Source organism: Dipodomys merriami, unplaced genomic scaffold (assembly GCF_024711535.1).
Source record: "Dipodomys merriami isolate MVZ:Mamm:240054 unplaced genomic scaffold, mDipMer1.0.p SCAF_1093, whole genome shotgun sequence".
Lineage (NCBI taxonomy): Eukaryota > Metazoa > Chordata > Mammalia > Rodentia > Heteromyidae > Dipodomys > Dipodomys merriami.
The window spans coordinates 154,543-173,449 of NW_027202375.1; the positions used below are offsets into that span (position 1 = coordinate 154,543).

The window sequence follows — 18,907 nt, forward strand, 5'->3', positions numbered from 1 at the left end:
ATTTTTCTGGAAGGAAGATGATCCCTAGTAAGTTGAGAAACATTTCATTGAGTCATTGCAGCACACATGGTGTGCAGCTGGCTGTGACAGAGACGGTGGCCCAGTATGTAGTTTGCAGACGCTTCCTTTTGTGGCAGTCACTACTGTAAAAGTCTTTAGCCTAGCACATAATAAAAACAAATAAACCCAGTAAATAAAAATGTTCCAGAATGTGCCAAGTGCTTGTTTTTCTTTTATAGTGCTTTCCAAGCATAGTGTCCGATACAGATGGAGTGTGGAGGTCGGAAGCTGGCTTCTGCCTTCTCTCCTGGGAGTCTGAATCTCTCCTCTCTGGAAGTGGAGATGGATACCCGGATGTGAGGGTTCCAGGACAGCTCTTCCAGCCACCTTATTTGACAAAGGGCCTTTCTTTTGAAATGTAACCATATTTGAACATGCCATCCTTTTCTTGTTGCTGAAGGTTTGAAGTTGAAGTCTGAAAAGCTCTTCCTCAGGAAAAACATAACTTATTCCAGGGAAATAGACGTTTAATATAGAGAACTACATACAGTGTATTATATAATGTTCTATCACACATATGTGTATTATGCATTTTATTATGTAGTATATGAACATTTTACATATTTTTATATTGAATGTATTTTGTGTCTTATATGCATATGTATGTATTTTATAGGAGGTCATATAATTCTAGTTACCATTTATGTATACCTATCATCTATGTATCTATGTAACATCTCTCTTTTATCATCTACAAATCTATTTTCTATCATTTCTATCTTGGATCAATTCTTTCTCTGTCTCTGTCTTCTATCGTCAATATGTCCCGTCTGTCTGTCTATCTCTCACATTACTGAGTGGACCAGGTCACTTCCTGTGACCTCCTCAGTGGGTGAGTGACATGAAATGCCCTTTCTCCCACTTGTTAATCACTCACAGAAATGGACCACTGTAAGTATGGAGAGCCTTACCTGCCATCTCTGAAACAGTGTTTCACTTCCTTGATAGCCATAGAGAGGGTATCCTGATCCCTAACACCACTTGGAGATCTGGAAAACACATGATGTTCTTCCTACTTTCCATCCCACCCCCAAAGGTCCTTAAAGCCTGCCTGGAGAGTCTATAGACAAACTGGATTTCTTTAGGGCAGATTGATTGTCCTCAGATGGGCTCCTTCTGGCCATTTAGATTAGCCTTTCATTGGGCAGGTAGGTAAGAAGTAGAGACATTTGCTTTCAGATAATTAGAGGGAAGACATTTGCTCTTAAAGTAGCTACGGAAGACTAATATCTGGACACAAGTTTATTTGTATTCCCAGGCCAGGTGGCTAACTGGGAATGTCAAGAAGCATTTGAGCCAGGCACAGTAGCTCATGTCTGTAATCGGAGCTACTCAAGAGGATGAAATCGGGAGGATTGTGATTTTTGGTGGCTACTGTGGTCAAAAAGTTCTCTGTACTCCTTTTTAGCCAATGAAAACCTGGGTATGGTGATATCATCCCAGGTACAATGGGAAACATGAACAGAAAGTTTGTCATCCCAGCCAGCCTGGGCATAAATGTGAGACCCTGTTTGAAACATGACGGTAGCATAAAGGGCTAGGTATGTGGCTCAAATGGTGGAGTGCAAAGCCCTGAGCTCAAACCCCAGTGCTGTCAGTAAAACAAAACAGAAGACCAGCTTGAGCCCAGTTGTGGGCTCATTCCTTTTCTTTCTGTTCTCTCCTGGTTCTCTAACTGCTGTCTCTAACCGCTGACACCAAGGCAAAGATCTTGGTCTGAGTGGAGTCTGTGGCAGGTATGTGAAGAACCTGTAGCATTTCGAATCCTATTATGTCAGATATGAGCAAATGCCAACTATTCATTATTATGTGATTGTTTTTCTCTTCGTGCATAAGTTAACAAAGTATTTATTGCTACTAATACATTATTATGTAATAATGTTTTCATAGTACTGTAATACTGACTCCTGCCCAGTCTTACTAATTGCATTTATTATCTTATTTTTCCTAAGGCAGTTTCTGTTATTTTTGCACTCTAACACTTGTTCTCTTATAACTCATCCTTTGTAGAGTGGATTATCCTGGAACTTTTATTTAACCTTTCTTGCTACTGTTTTGAGTCGTCATCCACCTTGCTGTCTAGTTATTTGTTCTCTCCGTCATTTTAGTTTCCTGTTGGGAGCTTGTCTTTGAGGCCTGGCCTCTGGTGCCACCTAGGGCCCCTGTGAGATTGGGACTGCCTGTGTGCAGGAAGCCAGAGACATGGGCTGCTTTTCCATCTGGTTTTTCCATCTGGCTTTTCCATGTACTTTTCTCCCTTGTATGTTTTCTCCCTCTTGACTTTTTCCACATTGATGGCAAAACGTTTGAAAACCAGGAGCTTCCTGCATCCACAATGCTACTATTATGCCGCGGTCCCAGGTAATAGGCACATGGCTGTTAACTTAGCACTTGCCACATACTGTTCCTGATCCCAGGACTAGGCTAGCTCATTTTTTTTCTCCAGTCTTCTTCTCTCTGAATGAAGATCACTATTGTCCTCACCACCACGATCATCATCCTCATGAATGGGGAGACTGTAGTGTTGGAGAATTCACTTAGAGCTTGATGTGGGGGCCCCTATGTGTGGCTCCAGAGATCACCACATAGCCATGTCTGTCCAGTGTGTATCCTCCCCTCTGGTCTCTGAATCACGGTCCTCCTCTGAGAGTCATCTCCCCTTGGCTGGGCTTCTGCCAGTATCAAGACCGTTGAAATAGAGCAGAATTTCAAAAAATCATTTTATTTTGAGACTGGGCTGAGTAGAAGAATAGCAGGAAGGAATACTGTGAAGCTATTTTTTAAAAGAAGTATAAACCTAAATCCAAATCTGAATCTGTTAGCAGACTTTGTGATATAGCAATAATGGGATGTCCGATCCTCTAGATTAAAAATTGTAATGACCAGGCTGGGAAGGTGGCTCAGTGGTAGAGCACTTGCCTTGCTTGCCTGAGGCCTGGTTTCGATTCTTAGCACCACATAAGCAAAAAGAAAAAAGCCGGAAGTGGCACTGTGGCTCAAGTGGTAGAGTGCTAACCTTGAGCTGAAGTGCTGAGGGGCAGTGCCCAGCCAGGCCCAGGATTCAGGCCCCACGATCGGACCTCCCCCCCAAAAATATTGTAATGTCCAGCTTCATTAAAAAAAAGTAGCTGCTGGGCGCCAGTGGCTCATGCTTGTAATTCTAGCTACTGAGGAGGCTGAGATCTGAGGATTGCAGTTCAAAGCCAGCCAGGGCAGGAAAGACCATGAGACTCCTATCTCCAATAAACCACTAGAAAATCAGAAGTGGCGCTGTAGCTCAAGTGGTAGAGGGCTCGCCTTGAGCTGAAGAGCTGAGGGACAACGCCCAAGCCCAGAGTTCAAGCCCCATGACCACCACCACCAACAACAAAAAGTAACTGAGTGTAGGAATCTGTATTATTGTATAATGTAGTATAGAAATCCTATAATTCTATCTGCTGGTAGAGAGATTCTTGATGGTTTGGAGTTACTATAGATGATGATGATGATGATGATGATGATGATGATGATGATGATGATGATGATGATGATGAAGAAAATTTATAAGAGTGAAAATTTCTGAGATGTATAAATGACTAAGAATGGTTTTGAAATTGTCAGAACCTAGGATGAACCTCTGATGAAGGTATTTTACAAAGATGGCTCTTCTTCCTCCTCAACATCCCTCCCCTGCCTCCCCACCCTCTGGTCATAGGCAACTTTCCATCACTATAGTCAGTACATGACTAGGTTAACTTACAACCAGAGGTGATTTATTGTGGCTCACATTTTAGAGGTGTTAGCCTATGATGGGCTGGCCCTGTTGCTTTGTGTAGGCAGCTCATTATGATGGACTGAAAGCCCTTACTCCATGGCCAGAAAGATAAAAAGAGTGATTCTAAGACCTATGCAAGGACGCACCCCCAGTGACCTAAAGATTTCCTACTAGGCCCCACCTTCTACAGTTTCCATTGCCTCTCACCAGAGCTGCACCTTGAACACGCAGGACTTTGTGATTGACACAGACCATAGCATCCCCTAATTGCTCTGAATCTATAAACCACATATCAGACCCCCCTAATGAATGATGGGATGAGCAAACCCAGTATATGGAATCATAATATAATCATCATAGATAGTCCCTGAAACCCATTAACTCAGAACAGGATGCTGGCCATTGTAACATCAAGGTGAATATGCTTATTTATCATGCTTATGCCATTTTTGTTAAAGTTATATACAGAGGCTCTGAATCCTTACCTAAGGGCTGTTATGCTAATTGAATCATTTTGGATTATCCCTCTTGATTCTTCTGGCTTATAAAGGGAGCATTTAGGAACTTTCACTGACTGAGATGCTCCTTACTAAATACTGATATGCTACCAACTTTATTGAGTGTGCTACCTAAAGACTTGCCGTAAAGAGCCATTATTTACTTCCTAGCTGAGAGCACAGAGGCTCAGAGAGGGCAAGTGAATTGCTCCGTGTTTCTCAGATCCCTGGCTGGCGGCAAGCACCTGTCCCTTCCTGTCCTGTTTGTTGCCAGCCTGGCACTTGAGCTGTTGACTCTGCCCAGATGCTGCCCAGTGGAGTGGGTCTGACTGCCCAGCTGCTTGTCCAGAGGTCTGGGTCTGCTTCCTAAAGCTGGCTCACTTGTGCACTTCCCCACTGCCCAGCATTGACTCTGTGTGTTCCCCCCCGTATGTTTTACAGCTTTGGGGACATGCTGTCCTTCACATTGATGGCCTTTGTAGAGCTCATAGAGCATGGCATCGTGTCTTGGGACACGTTTTCGGTGGCGTTCATTAAAGAAGGTAAATGCAAACTGCTTTCCTAGGCTCCCATCACTCCCTCCTTTCAAGGGTACCATTCTCTGCTTTGAGGATTATTTTATCATTGTTTCCTTGGGTTATGTTAAAAGATAGGGGGGTGTGCATGGGTGTGTTTTAACTAGGCCTATAAATGTGGGGCTCTGAACATTCTGGGTGAAAGTGACCTTTTGTCCCTGCAGAGAACATAAAATGTTGTGTGGATGAGAACCCAGAGTTAAGGGAAACTGTGTTGTTGCTAAGGACACAGTGTCTTCGGATGCGCTACTGCATGGCTTCAGAACTCAAGAACTTGGCCGAGATGCCATCTTCACTATCCATCCCCAACCCCATGCTCAGCGACAGGGAAAGAGGCAAAGGAAGCTGATGTCCAGCACTCATGGGCTTAATGAGGAACTGAGGAGACTGAGGGTCTGCTTCAGGTGTCTTAGGTAGGGTCCTTCCTGCTGACTCATGGTCTTGGTGTAAGAAAGATTGCAGGTATTAACCACTTTTTTTCCCCCCCTCATTTAAGATAAACTTTATTCCTAATGATAACAATTAGCATTTTTCTTGAGTATACATTGACGTCAGAAAGAATGTAAGGCACTTCACATCTATGCCAGACTGGCAAGTTTTCTTTTTTTTTTTTTTTACAGTTTTTTTTTATTGTGAAAATACTGTACAAAGGGGTTATAGTTACATGAGCAAGGTAATGAGTACATTTCTTATCCAGCATTGTTGCCTCCTCCTTTGTTTTTCCCCTATCATCCCTACCCTCCCACCTCCTCAGCGTAAATTGTAAAGTTTGTTTTTCGACATAGAGTCTTGTACATCTCATTGTTGCAAAGGGTCAATCTGTATCACTATTTAAACAATTTGGTTTTTCCCCTTCCCTCCCCAAATTATATCAACACCAAATACAGTGAAAACAGAAGTTAGACCGTGGGGGAGGGACATACAAAGCAACAAAAAAAATCATATGGTACCTTATAAAATACGTTAGAAATATTAGCAAGGAAGAAAAAAACCACTTTTGTCCCTATCTTTGGGTTCATTTTGCTTAACATCATCTTTTCTGAGCTTTTCTGCTTGTCCCAGACATAGAGTAGTTATTGCAAATAAGGGAAACCTTGGGACCTATGTTTCTTTGGGGCTGGCTTACTTCTTAATATAATTTTTTCCAAGTCTTTCCCTAACAAATGGGGCGATGTCATTCTTTCTGATGGAGGCATAGAATTCCATTGTGTATATATACCACATTTTCTTGATCGATTCATCTACTGAGGGGCATTTATGACTGGCTCTTCTTTCCAAAGGAATCAGGTAGAAGAATGGGCAGAGATGGGAATGTGTCAAGTCAAAAACTTCACTTGAGAGCTGGGTTTCTTCAAATGTTGGGAGAACATGGCAGCTGTTCCATTTTCTAATGAAAATGGTTTGCCTTTACTAACGTGAAATTTTCAGAAACCCACTTTAATTCTCAGGAAGCAAACTAAATTTAAAAATTGGATATATTTTTTAAAAGCAACTTGTTCCTGTTTCCTCATTTCCTTTGCCTTGCCACTTACAAAAAAGTCTCTTATATGACTTTGAAAATTAGTCACTAGAAAATTACTTACAGTTTTTGGGTAAGGTTCACTTTTTGTTAATTAGCTGGACCGTATTCAGCATCCTGACAGCCCCGGGTTTGTGCTGGCCTCTATGTTTTAAATGGAGCTTTATCTCGACAAAAATAATTAGGAAAAGCACTGACAAAAGGTGCTTCTCTCTGTGATCTTGAGTTGGCTTCTGATTGATGCCAAGTTCAGAGTACTTTGGAGAAATATTGTTCTTCTTGCCAGCCCTCTCTCCATGTCTGTTCTCTTTGTTATGTGTGCATTTAGATTTGAGTTTACCAATTGTAGCTGCAAGAACTAACACTATTTCCTAAATGCCATGGAACATGGAAGCCCTTGATGCTAGTATATTGTAGCGGTTTTTTTGTTTTGTTTTGTTGTTGTTGTTGTTTTCTGTGCTAGTCCTGGTGCCTAAATTCAGAGCCTGGGCTCTGTCCCTGAGGTTTTTTCCCTCAAGGCTAGCATTCTACCACTTGAGCCACAGTTCCAATTCCAGCCAGCCTGCCTGCCTCCCTCCCTCCCTCCTTCCCTCCCTCCCTCCCTTCCTCCTTCCCTCCCTATTTACTTCCTTCCTTCCTTCCTTCCTTCCTTCCTTCCTTTCTTTGTTTCTTCTTTCTTTCTTTCTCTTTCTGCCTTTCTGTCCTCTCTCCCTCCCTCCCTCCTTCCTTCTTTCCTTCCTTCCTTCTCTCTTTCTCTCTTTCTTTCTCTCTTTCTTTCTTTTCCTTCCTTCCTTCTTCCTTCCTTCCTTCCTTCCTTCCTTCCTTCCTTCTTTTTCTTTTTCTTTTTCTTTTTCTTTCTCTGGTAGTTTAGTAGAGATAAGAGTCTCACAGACTTTCCTGCTAGGGCTGGCTCCAAACTATGATCCTCAAATCTCAGCCAAATCTCAGCCTCCTGAATAGTTAGGATTGTAGGAGTGAGCAACTGGCACCCTGCTATGGAGTTGCTTTTTAATGACTTGGCTACTTAGAAGAGGGAAGGCCTGAAGAGAAAAGAAAGAGGACTTCCTGTGTTCTGAGTTGATTTTCCTCTAGCCAAGCATGGCCCTAGTGCCTAAAGAGGACTTCCTGTGTTCTGAGTTGATTTTCCGCTAGCCAAGCATGGCCCTAGTGCCTTCTCTCGGAAGGGAAGTTTCCTATGCATTCCCCTGAGGCCTTTGTTTTGAGGAGGCTCTGGCTTGCTGGGAAGATCAGATGATTCCACTGCCTAGACAACATCTAGCCATTGGGCTTCAATATTTTGTCTTCTAAAACTTGGAGAGATTTATGAACCTCAGCCAGATGATTTAAAATCAACCATGCAGCCCCATGGTTCTCTTCTGCCTTGATAATGTATGAGAATTTTGAGATCTACTTCCTCAGCTTCTGAAAACTGACCTAAGTAATTCTCTGATTTCGGGATTACTTTGTTTTGCTTGTGGTTGGTGGTACTGGTTTTGAACTCAGGGTCTCACATTTGCTAGGCAGGCGCATTACCACTGGAACCATGTCCCCAGTCCCCTTTTCCCTGTTCATTGTGTTTTAGACAGGGCCTAGCACTTTTTTGTTCTTTCTTTGTCTTGGCAGTGCTACGGTTTCAACTCAGGACCTCCTATTTTCCAGGCAGGTAGCTCTACCACTTAGCTACTCAACCAGCTAAGGCCTTCCATTTTTGCCCAGGGCTTACCTTGGCTCACAAGGTGAGATCCTGCTACCTATGCAGCCATTGTAGCTGGGATCATATGGGTACATCACCATACACAGCTCTTTTTGGTGAGGTGAACAGTTGAGCAGAGAGGAAACTGAAAAGATGGTGTTTTAGGAACCCAAGGATGCAATGGACTGGAGGGCCCATGTTGTGTGTATGTACCGTTGGAAATATCTCAGGATATTAGAGTACCACACAGGAATCAGGACACCTGCTCAAAAGGAATTCAGCGAGGTTTTTCTTCCACAGAAAGTCATGATGCTGACAGGATGCCAAGTAAGCAAGTGGCAGGATATCTGCGCAGCTGTCTTATCTCTACTGTATTACAATTCTTATTCATTTGGTCAGAACTTAGTGTCACAATCTTGAATGAATGATTAGTTTGCAAAGGGTTAAAAGTTTATCTGAGCCATCAACTGAGACCAGGACTCCTGACTGAAGCCAGAAGTTGTGAGGAAAACAAGGGAAGTGGCATAGTTAAAATAGCTTCTTGTGAGTTGGTAGCAGCTATTCTTAACATGGTGGTGCTTGTGTCCAGCAATCACTCTACAGAAAAGATTCCAACTACTACATCCACTGAGTTTGTGCCCCAAAGAAAAATATCTCAAATGCATTCTCATGTTACTGAGGAGATTAAGCACTTAATGAGTATGGATACTTGAAAAAGTGAGGCAGTTAGGAAGGGAAGAAGAAGACTACAATGATACTTTTTCATACCATTTAATTTTGGGCCTTGTTGGAATAACCAAATGGATCCATTTAGATACTGAGAATGCTTACTTCGAGTAATTCATAGTCAGTGCTTTTTAATCTGTCCCTGCTTTAAATGAAATACCTGTGGGTCTTGCTCATCTTGGTGTCTCTGGAGGACCCGCTGTGTGGAACCAGGAATGCTTATCACTGAGGGCTGGGAGTTGGTAGTGGAGTGGGGGCTTGATAAAGTTAGCAAGCGGTGCTCACCTGTGAGACCCCTGGACTTTTGTCACATCCAGATTCTATATACAGAGGCAGGAAGGGAGCGAGCAATGAGGAAGAGCCCTTGGTAGAGAGAAAGTTAAGAAGTTCCGATCAATGAACTTTCTTGTGGGTTTTTCACTTTCCTTAAACCAGAGTCAGGAATTATACTGGAACAAGTTGGGCCCTGGCGGCTCACACTTGTAATGTTAGCTACTCAGGAGATTGAGATCTGAGGATCACAGTTAGAAGCCAGTCCTGCCAGGAAAGCCTTTGAGACTCTTCTCTCCAATTAACCATCAAAAAGCTGAAGTGGAGCTGTACCTCAAATGATAGAGCACCAGCCTTGAGTAAAAAGTGAAGGATAACATCCAGACCTTGATTTCAAGCTCCAGTAGGGGCATAAAAATTTATTTTTTAAAAAAGAATTAATTGGAACAATGAAAATGAATGGAGTGGGGGGGGGTGGCGGATTCAGGCATTTACATTCTTCTTAGAAAAGATGTAATTTACATTAAAACCCAGGGCAGAGCATGATGGCCATTGGATTTTTGTCAGTAGGCTTCCCTTGGTAGGCCCTGTAAAGAGCTTGTTAAATTGCAGCAGATGTGAGGAGCAGAGCTGACACCTGCCTGGGACAATAAACACATTCGCAGGAGAAGAGCCAAAGCAGTCTTTAAAGGATTGTTAACATCCTCATGCCTTTCCTGCAGTTCCTATAGTAAAATAATTGCCTTTTGGAACATGAAACCAGGCTCACTCCTGTTTTTCTGCACCTCATTCTTTCTTACCTACTGAGGTATAAATGAAGTGAGGCAGGTGGGGTGTGGAGATCTGAAGTAGGCTCCTGTTTGGATCTGTTCCCCCATTCTGGCTCCCATATGGAGGGTGTGGACTGCAAGTATGGGATGGTAGCTAGAATGGTGTGTGTACACTGGCATTTCACCCCTTTAGGGAAGGAGGGAGTCTGAGGGGAGGGCCTGACTGGACCACAGAAGGGGATAAATTTGTGTTTAAGTGGGACTCAGGGAGTGGTTACTTGTCACAAAATAATGATGGCTTTTAAGAAAGCCATCATGTTGATACAATAATGGCCTTTTTAGTGTGGGTTGTCAACAGATTGTAGTAAATCTTAATGAGGTGTTTAAAATAAAACCTTTATGGTAACCATGTGTCTGGACTGCCTTGCTCCATTATCGTAACCCTTCTTTTATTTTCCTTTCCTATTATATTGTGGTTGGTTGTAGTTAGGGATTCAAGGATTGATTTCCCCTTAGGGAATGCATTTGAGAACTTGAAACTATTACATTTTTTAGCACTGCTAATTTAAAGAGTTTTCTTTTTGCTACCTGTGGGGGAGATGATAATTTTTTTAACCCTAGAAGGAGAGGTTTTCTTCCCTCTTTTCTTCCTCTTCCTCCTCTTCCTCCTCCTGCTCCTCTTCCTTTTCCTCTTCCTCTTCCCCCACTTCCTCCCCCTCCTCTACTTTCTCATCTTTATAATTTGGAATAGCCAGCTGCTGAAAACTTGCCATTTGAATTGCATTGATGAGTGTGATTTGTATGTGAGGAATATATCAGAACATAAGAGTTGTGGATGGAATGAATGAATGAATGAAGGAGCAGCCTGGGGAGGGGAGAGGAATGGCCGTGCTTTACACTGAATTTATCCCCTCAGAGAAATGCGCCAGTCCGTGTAACGTACATGATAAAATTGTCTGCCTTGGAAAGCTGAAACTCAGAACACAATAGTCTGGGGGAAACCAGGCAGAATAATTCTTTGAAGATACCCAGTAAAGAAATGTCCAGTTATCAGTGATTATAAGAGAGGTTTCTTTGTGTTTGGTAGGATTTCACCAATCTCAATGGGGACTGGGTGTATTTCTTGCTACTTTGAATTATGCTCCATCCTTAGAATCAGATATCCTCGCTGAGTTCCTGATGTGCTTAATTTTTTTCCTCCTTTCCCTGTTGACTCTATGAGCCATCCATGATGTACTTCTTGGGTTTTCAGATAGCAAGTTTTGTGAACAAGTCGGCCATGGACATCTCAATCCTGCAGCGGTCCTTGGCCATTTTGGAGTCCATGGTGCTCAATAGCCATGACCTCTACCAGAAGGTGGCACAAGAGATCACCATTGGCCAACTCATTCCTCATCTTCAAGGGTAAGCATGCTGCTCTCCTGGGGAGAGGTTGTTATCTCTGGGGAAGGAGCTGTTCTCTTTGGAGAGGGGCTTCCCGTAGCCACAGAGATGCTGCAAATTATTTTGTACTATTCTACTAAATATACAAACAAATATCCCTTTCCTTTTTTTTTCGGTTGTATTTACTGTACCACTTGAGCCATACCCCACCCCATTTTTCCTTTATCTGCTTTTGTTTTTGTTTTCAATAAAGTCTTGCATTTTTGCTCAGGCTGATCTTGGACAGTGATCTTCTTTCCTATGGAGGCTAGCTGGGGTTATAGGTATGAACCACCAAGCCCAGCTTATTTGTTAAGATGTAGGAGTTGCTGACTTTTTGTCTATGTTGGCCACAAACCTTGGTCCTCTTGATCTCTACCTCCTGAGTAGCCAGGATTATAGTATGTCACCACACCTGGCAGCCTTGGTTTATGGTGAGTCATGCACCTCTCTCTCCCCTTACACTGACATGGCAAGGTGACTTCTTATCCTTGAGGACAGCTTTGTCTGTCCTTGGCATTGCTCTGTCCACGGCCCCTTGCCCTGGGAAAACCTTTGGCTTTTAACCTGTCTTTGTGGCTATCAGTAGAGTTTTTCTTTTTAAGGCATAAAGCAATTTGCTCTCCTAAGTTCTTAACCGAGGGTGACCTAACTGTATAATGTTTTCTGTAATATTACGAACACCTTCAGAATTCATTAGAAATTTTATGCTAGACATTTTCAAGCAGTCTTTCCTCCCTTCTTTTGATAGAACTGAACTAAGGCTTTATGCTTCTAAACAGTCTACCACTGAGCCACACTGTAACTCTTCACTAGGAATCTTTTATTGTAGTTATTTGAAGGAGTTTCATTTCAACCTGCCAATTTATTTATTTTATTTTTATTTTTATTTTTTTGGGTCCGGTCGTGGGACCTGAACTCTGGGCCTGGGCTCTGTCCCTCAGCTCTTCAGCTCAAGGCTAGCGCTCTACCACTTGAGCCACAGTGCCACTTCCGGCTTTTTTCTTGTTGCTTATGTGGTGCTGAGGAATCGAACCCAGGGCCTTAGGCATGCAAGGCAAGTGCTCTACCACTGAGCCACCTTCCCAGCCCTCAACCGGCCATTTATGAGTGTACAACATCTTGGTTTGTGTCACCTCTTCCATCTCTCCCAGCCCCACTCATCCACTTAAGTTTTCTGGGTCCATCTTCACAAGTGTACATTGAAAATTGTGACTGTATTTACCTACCCTTCCTCTCTCTACTTAGCTTCCTTGTATTCCTGATATTAAACTGTCGGTTAATTGTTCAGAGGGGTTTCACCCCTGTACATATACTGCTCTCAGCACTGAGTGGTCACTCATAGCAGTTGTGCATCTGTTGTTTCCAGCTTAGGGGTGCTGGAAGTCTGCTCTCAGTGCTCACTACAGGTCTACAGAGGATCCTCCCTTTTCTTCTCCCCGTGGGAGGAGCCATGTTGCTGTATAATGATGAGGTTTATTATGGCCTCCCTCTGGGCTGGCTCACCTCATCTCAGTTCTGTTGCCGTTTTAATTTTGCAGAACCGATCAGGAAATTCAAACCTATACCATCACTGTCATCAATGCACTCTTCCTGAAAGCTCCTGACGAGTGCAGGCAGGTGAGCTGTGTTGCTTCCATTTTTGTGTCCAGGGTTGGGAAGTGTTTGTGCAGAGGATGCCTTCTCCTTCCTCTCTGGGGGTCTTGGAGGGCTGCTTTGTGGCTCTGGCTCCTGCCATGTCACCAAACAGGGTGTAGGGGAGGGAGGAGGTGGAGACTTGGGTAAGCCATTGACTGAAACGAGTGTTTGGCCCTAAGAACCCTTCCCTAAAATCTCAGAGCACACAAAGATGGGAGCCTGGCTGATGTGATGGCCTCTGAGGTGGAAGCCCCCAGGGTCTTCTGTCATCTAGTCATTCACCAAGGCCAGGGAGGTGTCGTCCCCATTTTTCAGAGGTGTCCTGCCTGCTCAGGAGAACAGTAGATGCGAAAGCGAGAGAACGAGAGGGGGCAGCTGAAGATGATGCTTGTGGTGGAGATCACCATGCTCATGTATGAGAGGTGCTCTTTGCTTGGTCCTAGATCTTCTGACCCTTGGGGTCATGGGTGGGGGAACTGAGCCGTTCATTTGTATCTTTGTGTATAGAGGGAAGGGAGAATCCCTTAAAGGTACACAGAAGAAACCTAACTTTTGGGGTTCTTTGGACTATAAATTCTTTGATTCTTTCTCAAATAGGGGATGGAACAGAATAAAGAGTTTTGGTATGTTTTGGAATTTAGCTTAGTCCTCAAAGACCATTAATTTTTTTTTTAATTCTACCTGCATAACATAGAATGTGTTACCCTGACCACAGTTCACTGCCATAGGAGTTCACTAAGGAGATCATGGCATCTGCCAGGAAATTTTTCACAAGAGTGTAGAAAGCTAACCTGCTACATAATGCTGTGCATAGAATCAGACTTTATTTATCCTATTTATCTTATCTTCATGTTTCCAAGGATTTTAATATCAGTTATTAAATGTGAGGGATTCTGATTTGTTTTCCATTTAGGATTGTTGGTTCATTTCTAGGAGTTACATTTCCATGGTTTCATTATTGTTTTGTTTTTGTTTCCCTGCTGGGCCTTTCCAAGCTCTGCCACTTGAGCCATACCTTCACTTCTAGCATTTTGCCAATTATGTAAAGATTAGAGTCAATGGGAGGGGCTGGGAAGGTGGCTCAGTGGTAGAGCACTTGCATGCATGAGGCCCTGGGTTCGATTCCTCAGCACCACATAAGCAAAAAGAAAAAAAGCCAGAAGTGGTGCTGTGGCTCATGTGGTAGAGCACTAGCCTTGAGCTGAAGAGCTGAGGGACAGCGCCCAGGCCCAGAGTTCAGGCCCCTTGACCGGGCCCCCCTCCCCCCCCCAAAAAAAAAGAGTCAATGGGATTTTTCTACTCAGGCTGATTTTATATTATGATTCTCATATTTCAGACTTCTAAATAGCTTGGATTATAGCCATGAGCACAGGCATTGGGCTGTATTTGTAGTTCCTAAAATTTAATTATATTTTCAGTTAAAAGAGTTGGTTTAAAAAAAAAGTAAAAAAAAAAAAAAAAAAAAAAAAGAAAGAAAGACCAAAAGGAAAGAAGTGTGAAAGCTTCTTTCATTACCTTCCCAAAGAGAGACTTGCTACAATTTCATAGTACCCATGTACTTTCCATGGCTGTGGGTCATCCTGCTTTGTTCTATGCAAATATTTGCCTAGTTGTGTCTTTTGTTTTGTTTGTTTTTGGTCCGAGACCAGGACTCGAACTTGATATCTAATGCTTTTGTTCAATGATGTTCACTTTCTACCAATGGAGCCACTCCCCCAGCCCAGAGTTTTGTTTGTATTTTTAACCAACACTCGGCATACTACATGTACTGTCTTTATAGAAAACTTCTGTTAAGATTAAAACTATGTTGTAGACATCATTCCGTATTGGTGTATCTATCTATATATTTATATGTTTCTGTCATTTCAGTGCTATGAAAATCTCCCCATGGACTCTCATGTTTACTCAAACTATTCCCTAAGACAGATATCTCTCATGTTCACAAAAATCCTTCTGTTTTCTCTCTGTTCTAGCTTCTGTTTCTTAGGAGAGTACTATCAAATATTCAGTTGTTCCTTAATGAAATATTTATTGTCATCTTCTGCTTGCTGAATATCATGCCTGGAACTTGGGATACAAAGAAGCACATGGAGTCCACTGTGCCCCCAAGAACACACAGTCTTATGCATATATATGTATATGTATATATATATTTTTGTAAGTAGATAGTCAATGACTAGTAGCTGTTGGACAGGAAATAGCCTTCTAACTATTGGCGACTATCTTGTGGCTGTCTATGTGTATCTGTAATTATTCTACATTTCTATCATTTCAATGTTATAAAATCATATTAACCTATAGATGAAATAGGAGCACAAAGCATATTTTTTATTTTCTTTTTTTGGTGACTATTGGGCTGCACTTTTCATTTGCAAAAGGAATACAATATTTATAAAAAGCAATATTGGAGATGTATGTATAGAGGTCCTTTCGGTCTTTTGTTTGTTACCTGCTCCAAAAAAAAATCAAACCTAACCAAGCCAGATCAACCCTCACCCAAGAGCTACTGTATTTAGCTGGGGAAGAATCATGTAGTAGAGATGGCCGATGGTGTTTTCTGGGCTTGCCTTCAGCTTGTGTCTCAAGATGTGGTTGCCTTTGCTTTCTTGTTTTTGAGGGCAGGAAGATGACCTGATCATGGATTTCCATTTCTATGTCTTCTGGTCCCATATAAGTGTAAAAGGTGTTCACAGTCCTCCCTAGGCAGTGGGTTGGCAGGGCATTGCATCAAAGTTGCCAACAGCTCTGAATTTCCATCTCTTCTTCTCTCTTGCTTGCTCTCCTTTCTGTGGTGGCATTGGCGCTGTTAGGTTGATGTAGACAACAATGTTGACATCCTTGGGTGTCTTCTGACTGTAAGTCATCCATGTTCCCTCTGTGGACCCTGCTGTCTCAGTCTGCCCTCATCCATCCTGCCTGTACCCCTTACATCCCCTCGAGTTCCTTTCCTCATGTTCTTCGCTCCCCTGGCTTTCTGTACATTTATTTTCACCTTAGTAGATATCATGGTTCTGTTGTTTTTCATTGTAGCTTAGTTTCTTCTCTATTCAGTACAACTCGTAGCACCGAAAAAAAAAATCCCCAGCACAGACTGGCATTCTAGTGTCTTCCTGCATATGAGCAGTATTTTGACTTTTTCTTAGTGTGTCCCAAGGATGTGGCTTGACTATGAATTTTCTCCCTTATTCCTTCCAAAGAGGGCCTGTGAATCATTTCATCTCATAAAACCATCCTCAAGTACTCTGCTGAGGCCAGGAGAGGCTGGAGCACAACTTATATCATGCAGAAGCCAAGGGAGAATTCCACAGCATCACATCTGGCCAGATATTTGTCCATCTGAAACCCCATGTGGTTCATTTGCATAGCTTGCTGATCCAGCTCTGGGGTGTATGCCATTTGCCCTTGGTTCTGCACGCAGGTAGATGAACTTGCTTTTAGGTGAGTTAGGGATTTTAGGGTGATGGTTCTCCAACATCAGGATGTCCTTGCTGTGGGTGTGTGTTGTCTGGTCATCTTCATACCATCTAAGAAAAGCGGGTACAGGGTCCTTCCTCTACCCACTCAACAGCTCAAAGCTAGCTCTTTACCACTTGAACCACACCCCCACTTCTTCTTTTTGCTGGTTAATTGGAGATAATTCCAGTCTCCTGGGGCTGGCTTTAAACCAGATTCTCAGATCTAAGACATCTGATTGGCTGGCCAGAATTACAGGTATGAGCCACTGGTGCCCAGCCTCTGATGCACTTTTTGAGTGGAAAACCATTAGTTTCTGGAGAGTGATTTTTCTAGAAGGAAAAAAATTCCATATATATATATATACACATATATATATATGTATATATATGTATTCATATATATATGCCTTTGTACTTGGCTTTTATAATCCAAATGGAATATCCAGCCTTATCATGGAATACTAGTACCTTCCAAGGCCACAGTTTTCTAAGAAATACTGCTGATATCCAGGCCCTGAAGCACACGGGAAGAATGACACTTGGTTGTGTGGAAAGCATGCCTGTCTTTCTAACCAAAGCCTTTGTGTGGGGTGTTTTTCTTCCCCAGGAAATGGCAAATATTTTGGTTCAGAAGCAGCTGCGTTCCATCATTCTAACAGTGAGTACCTAACTGGGGAGGAAGGGCCTGGTGCAACTTTAGTGTCCCTTCTGTGACTGATCTGCACTTTGTTCTCCACTGTTTGGTGAAGGCTAGGGCTAGGAAGGAGGGAAGATGGTGGGCTCTGAGAGTCAGAATCAATATTTCTGTCCCACAGGAAGCATCCTTCATAGTGGACCTACTGTAGGAGTAAAGATGACATGATTGGGCCTCTGGGCTGGAGCCCGCCTTCCTGTGGTGGTTTTCTACACATACGGTTTAGCTTTGTAAGGAAAGGAATCAGAACTCCACAACTTCTAATACCTAGCACCATGGTGCTGCCCCAGTTTTTCTGGGGGAAAGCAGTTTACTTTTCACTGAGTTGTGAGCTGGAGATTCAAGCACTGAGACAGAGGTAGCTCCCTGTGCCATGATGGTGTTGGCTTCTGGCAGTGTTCCTGCACTTAGTTTGCTTCTGTAGGGTGGGAACAAGGTTGCTTTAGTTCTTGGAAGTTGGATGCGTGGGTAGGGGACTATGATGGTGGTGACACCATTTCCCCCCCTGTGACCTGGGGGAGCCAGGGCCCGACCCTTTCCTTTAAGAGCCTCCCCACCCTCTGTTTCGTCTTCTGCACACAGAAGATCTTTTCCTGCCTCTGAGTCATCAGGGAGAGCTCTGAGCTCACATGTATGTTGGCTTTCCTTCTGAAGGGTGAGCCACCAGGCTTCATTCCTGGTTGCATCTAGATGCAGACTGCCCAGCCTCCACTTGGGCCTGTTGATGATGTTTAGTTTGTGGTCTGCCGTTTCTTTTTTTGGTAAGTATTTTAACAAAGTATTTCTGCAGCATGTCATCCTTGCCCAGCGGGCCATCAACAACGAGATGGCCCACCAATTATATGTTCTCCCAAGTGCTCACCTTCAACCTCCTGGAAGACAGTATGATGACCAAAATGGACCCCCAGGATCAGGTAGGTGTGCATCTAACAGCAGTAACATGTGACAAACAGAAAGTGCAATGCCACCAGCCATCTTTCTGCTAGCAACTCTGAATCCTGGAGTTTGTGAGGATCCTATAAGTATTGTATTACTTTCTTAGGGCTTGGGGATATGGCTTCTCAATATAGGTGAATACCTATAGATAATAAAACCAATTGATCATAGCTGGATGCTGATGGCTAACAATTGTCATCCTAGATAGGAAGCTGAGATCTGAAGGTCCTGGTTCAAAGCTAGCCAGGCAGGAAAATCTGTGAGACTCATACCTTCTATTAACTAGCAAAAACCTGGAAGTGGAATAGCTCAAGTATAGAATGGAAGCCTTGAGTGAAAAAGCAAAGTAAGAGCATGGGGATTTGAGTTTGAGCCCCAGTGCTAGCAATAAATAAAGGCTTCCATTAGGCCCTGAACATGCATGTGGTTTTTTGTTTGGTGAATAAGGGAGTAATTTTAAAGTGGAAGCTCACTGGCACTGAGTATATTCACATTGTTATGAAAACATTACCAAGTATCATCAGGCAAAACTGAATTTCTGGGTCCCCTAAACAATAACTCCATTTGAGCTATCCTGCAAGCCCTGGCCAGCTTGCTCCATTTTGCTTCCTGTTGCTGTGGTGTGGCTACACAGAAGTATTCTAGGCAACACTTGTCACCTATTATCTGCCTTATTTCACTCCACCTAGTACCTTTAAGGTTTGTCCTTGTGTATGCTGTCCCTGACGTTTTGTGCTCAAGGCTAGCACCCTATCACTTGAGCCTCAGCTCCACTTCTGGCTTTTTTGGTGGTCAGCTGGAGATAAGAGTCTCATGGACTTTCCTACCTGAGCTGGCTTTGAACTGCTATCCTCAGATCTCAGCCTCGTGAGTAGCTAAGATTACAAGCCTGAGCCAC

The 18,907-nt window shown here is 43.1% G+C and overlaps 1 protein-coding gene across 1 annotated transcript in view; it reads left to right on the plus strand.

Annotated features, from left to right (window-relative positions):
• Positions 1–18,907, plus strand: part of LOC138815430 (engulfment and cell motility protein 1-like) — a 211,422-nt gene that overhangs the window by 141,019 nt on the left and 51,496 nt on the right. Inside the window, exons 6-7 of the mRNA XM_070004844.1 lie at positions 11,117–11,268; positions 12,828–12,906. Coding sequence (XP_069860945.1) covers positions 11,117–11,268; positions 12,828–12,906 — 231 coding nt within the window. The remainder of the gene's footprint in view (positions 1–11,116; positions 11,269–12,827; positions 12,907–18,907) is intronic.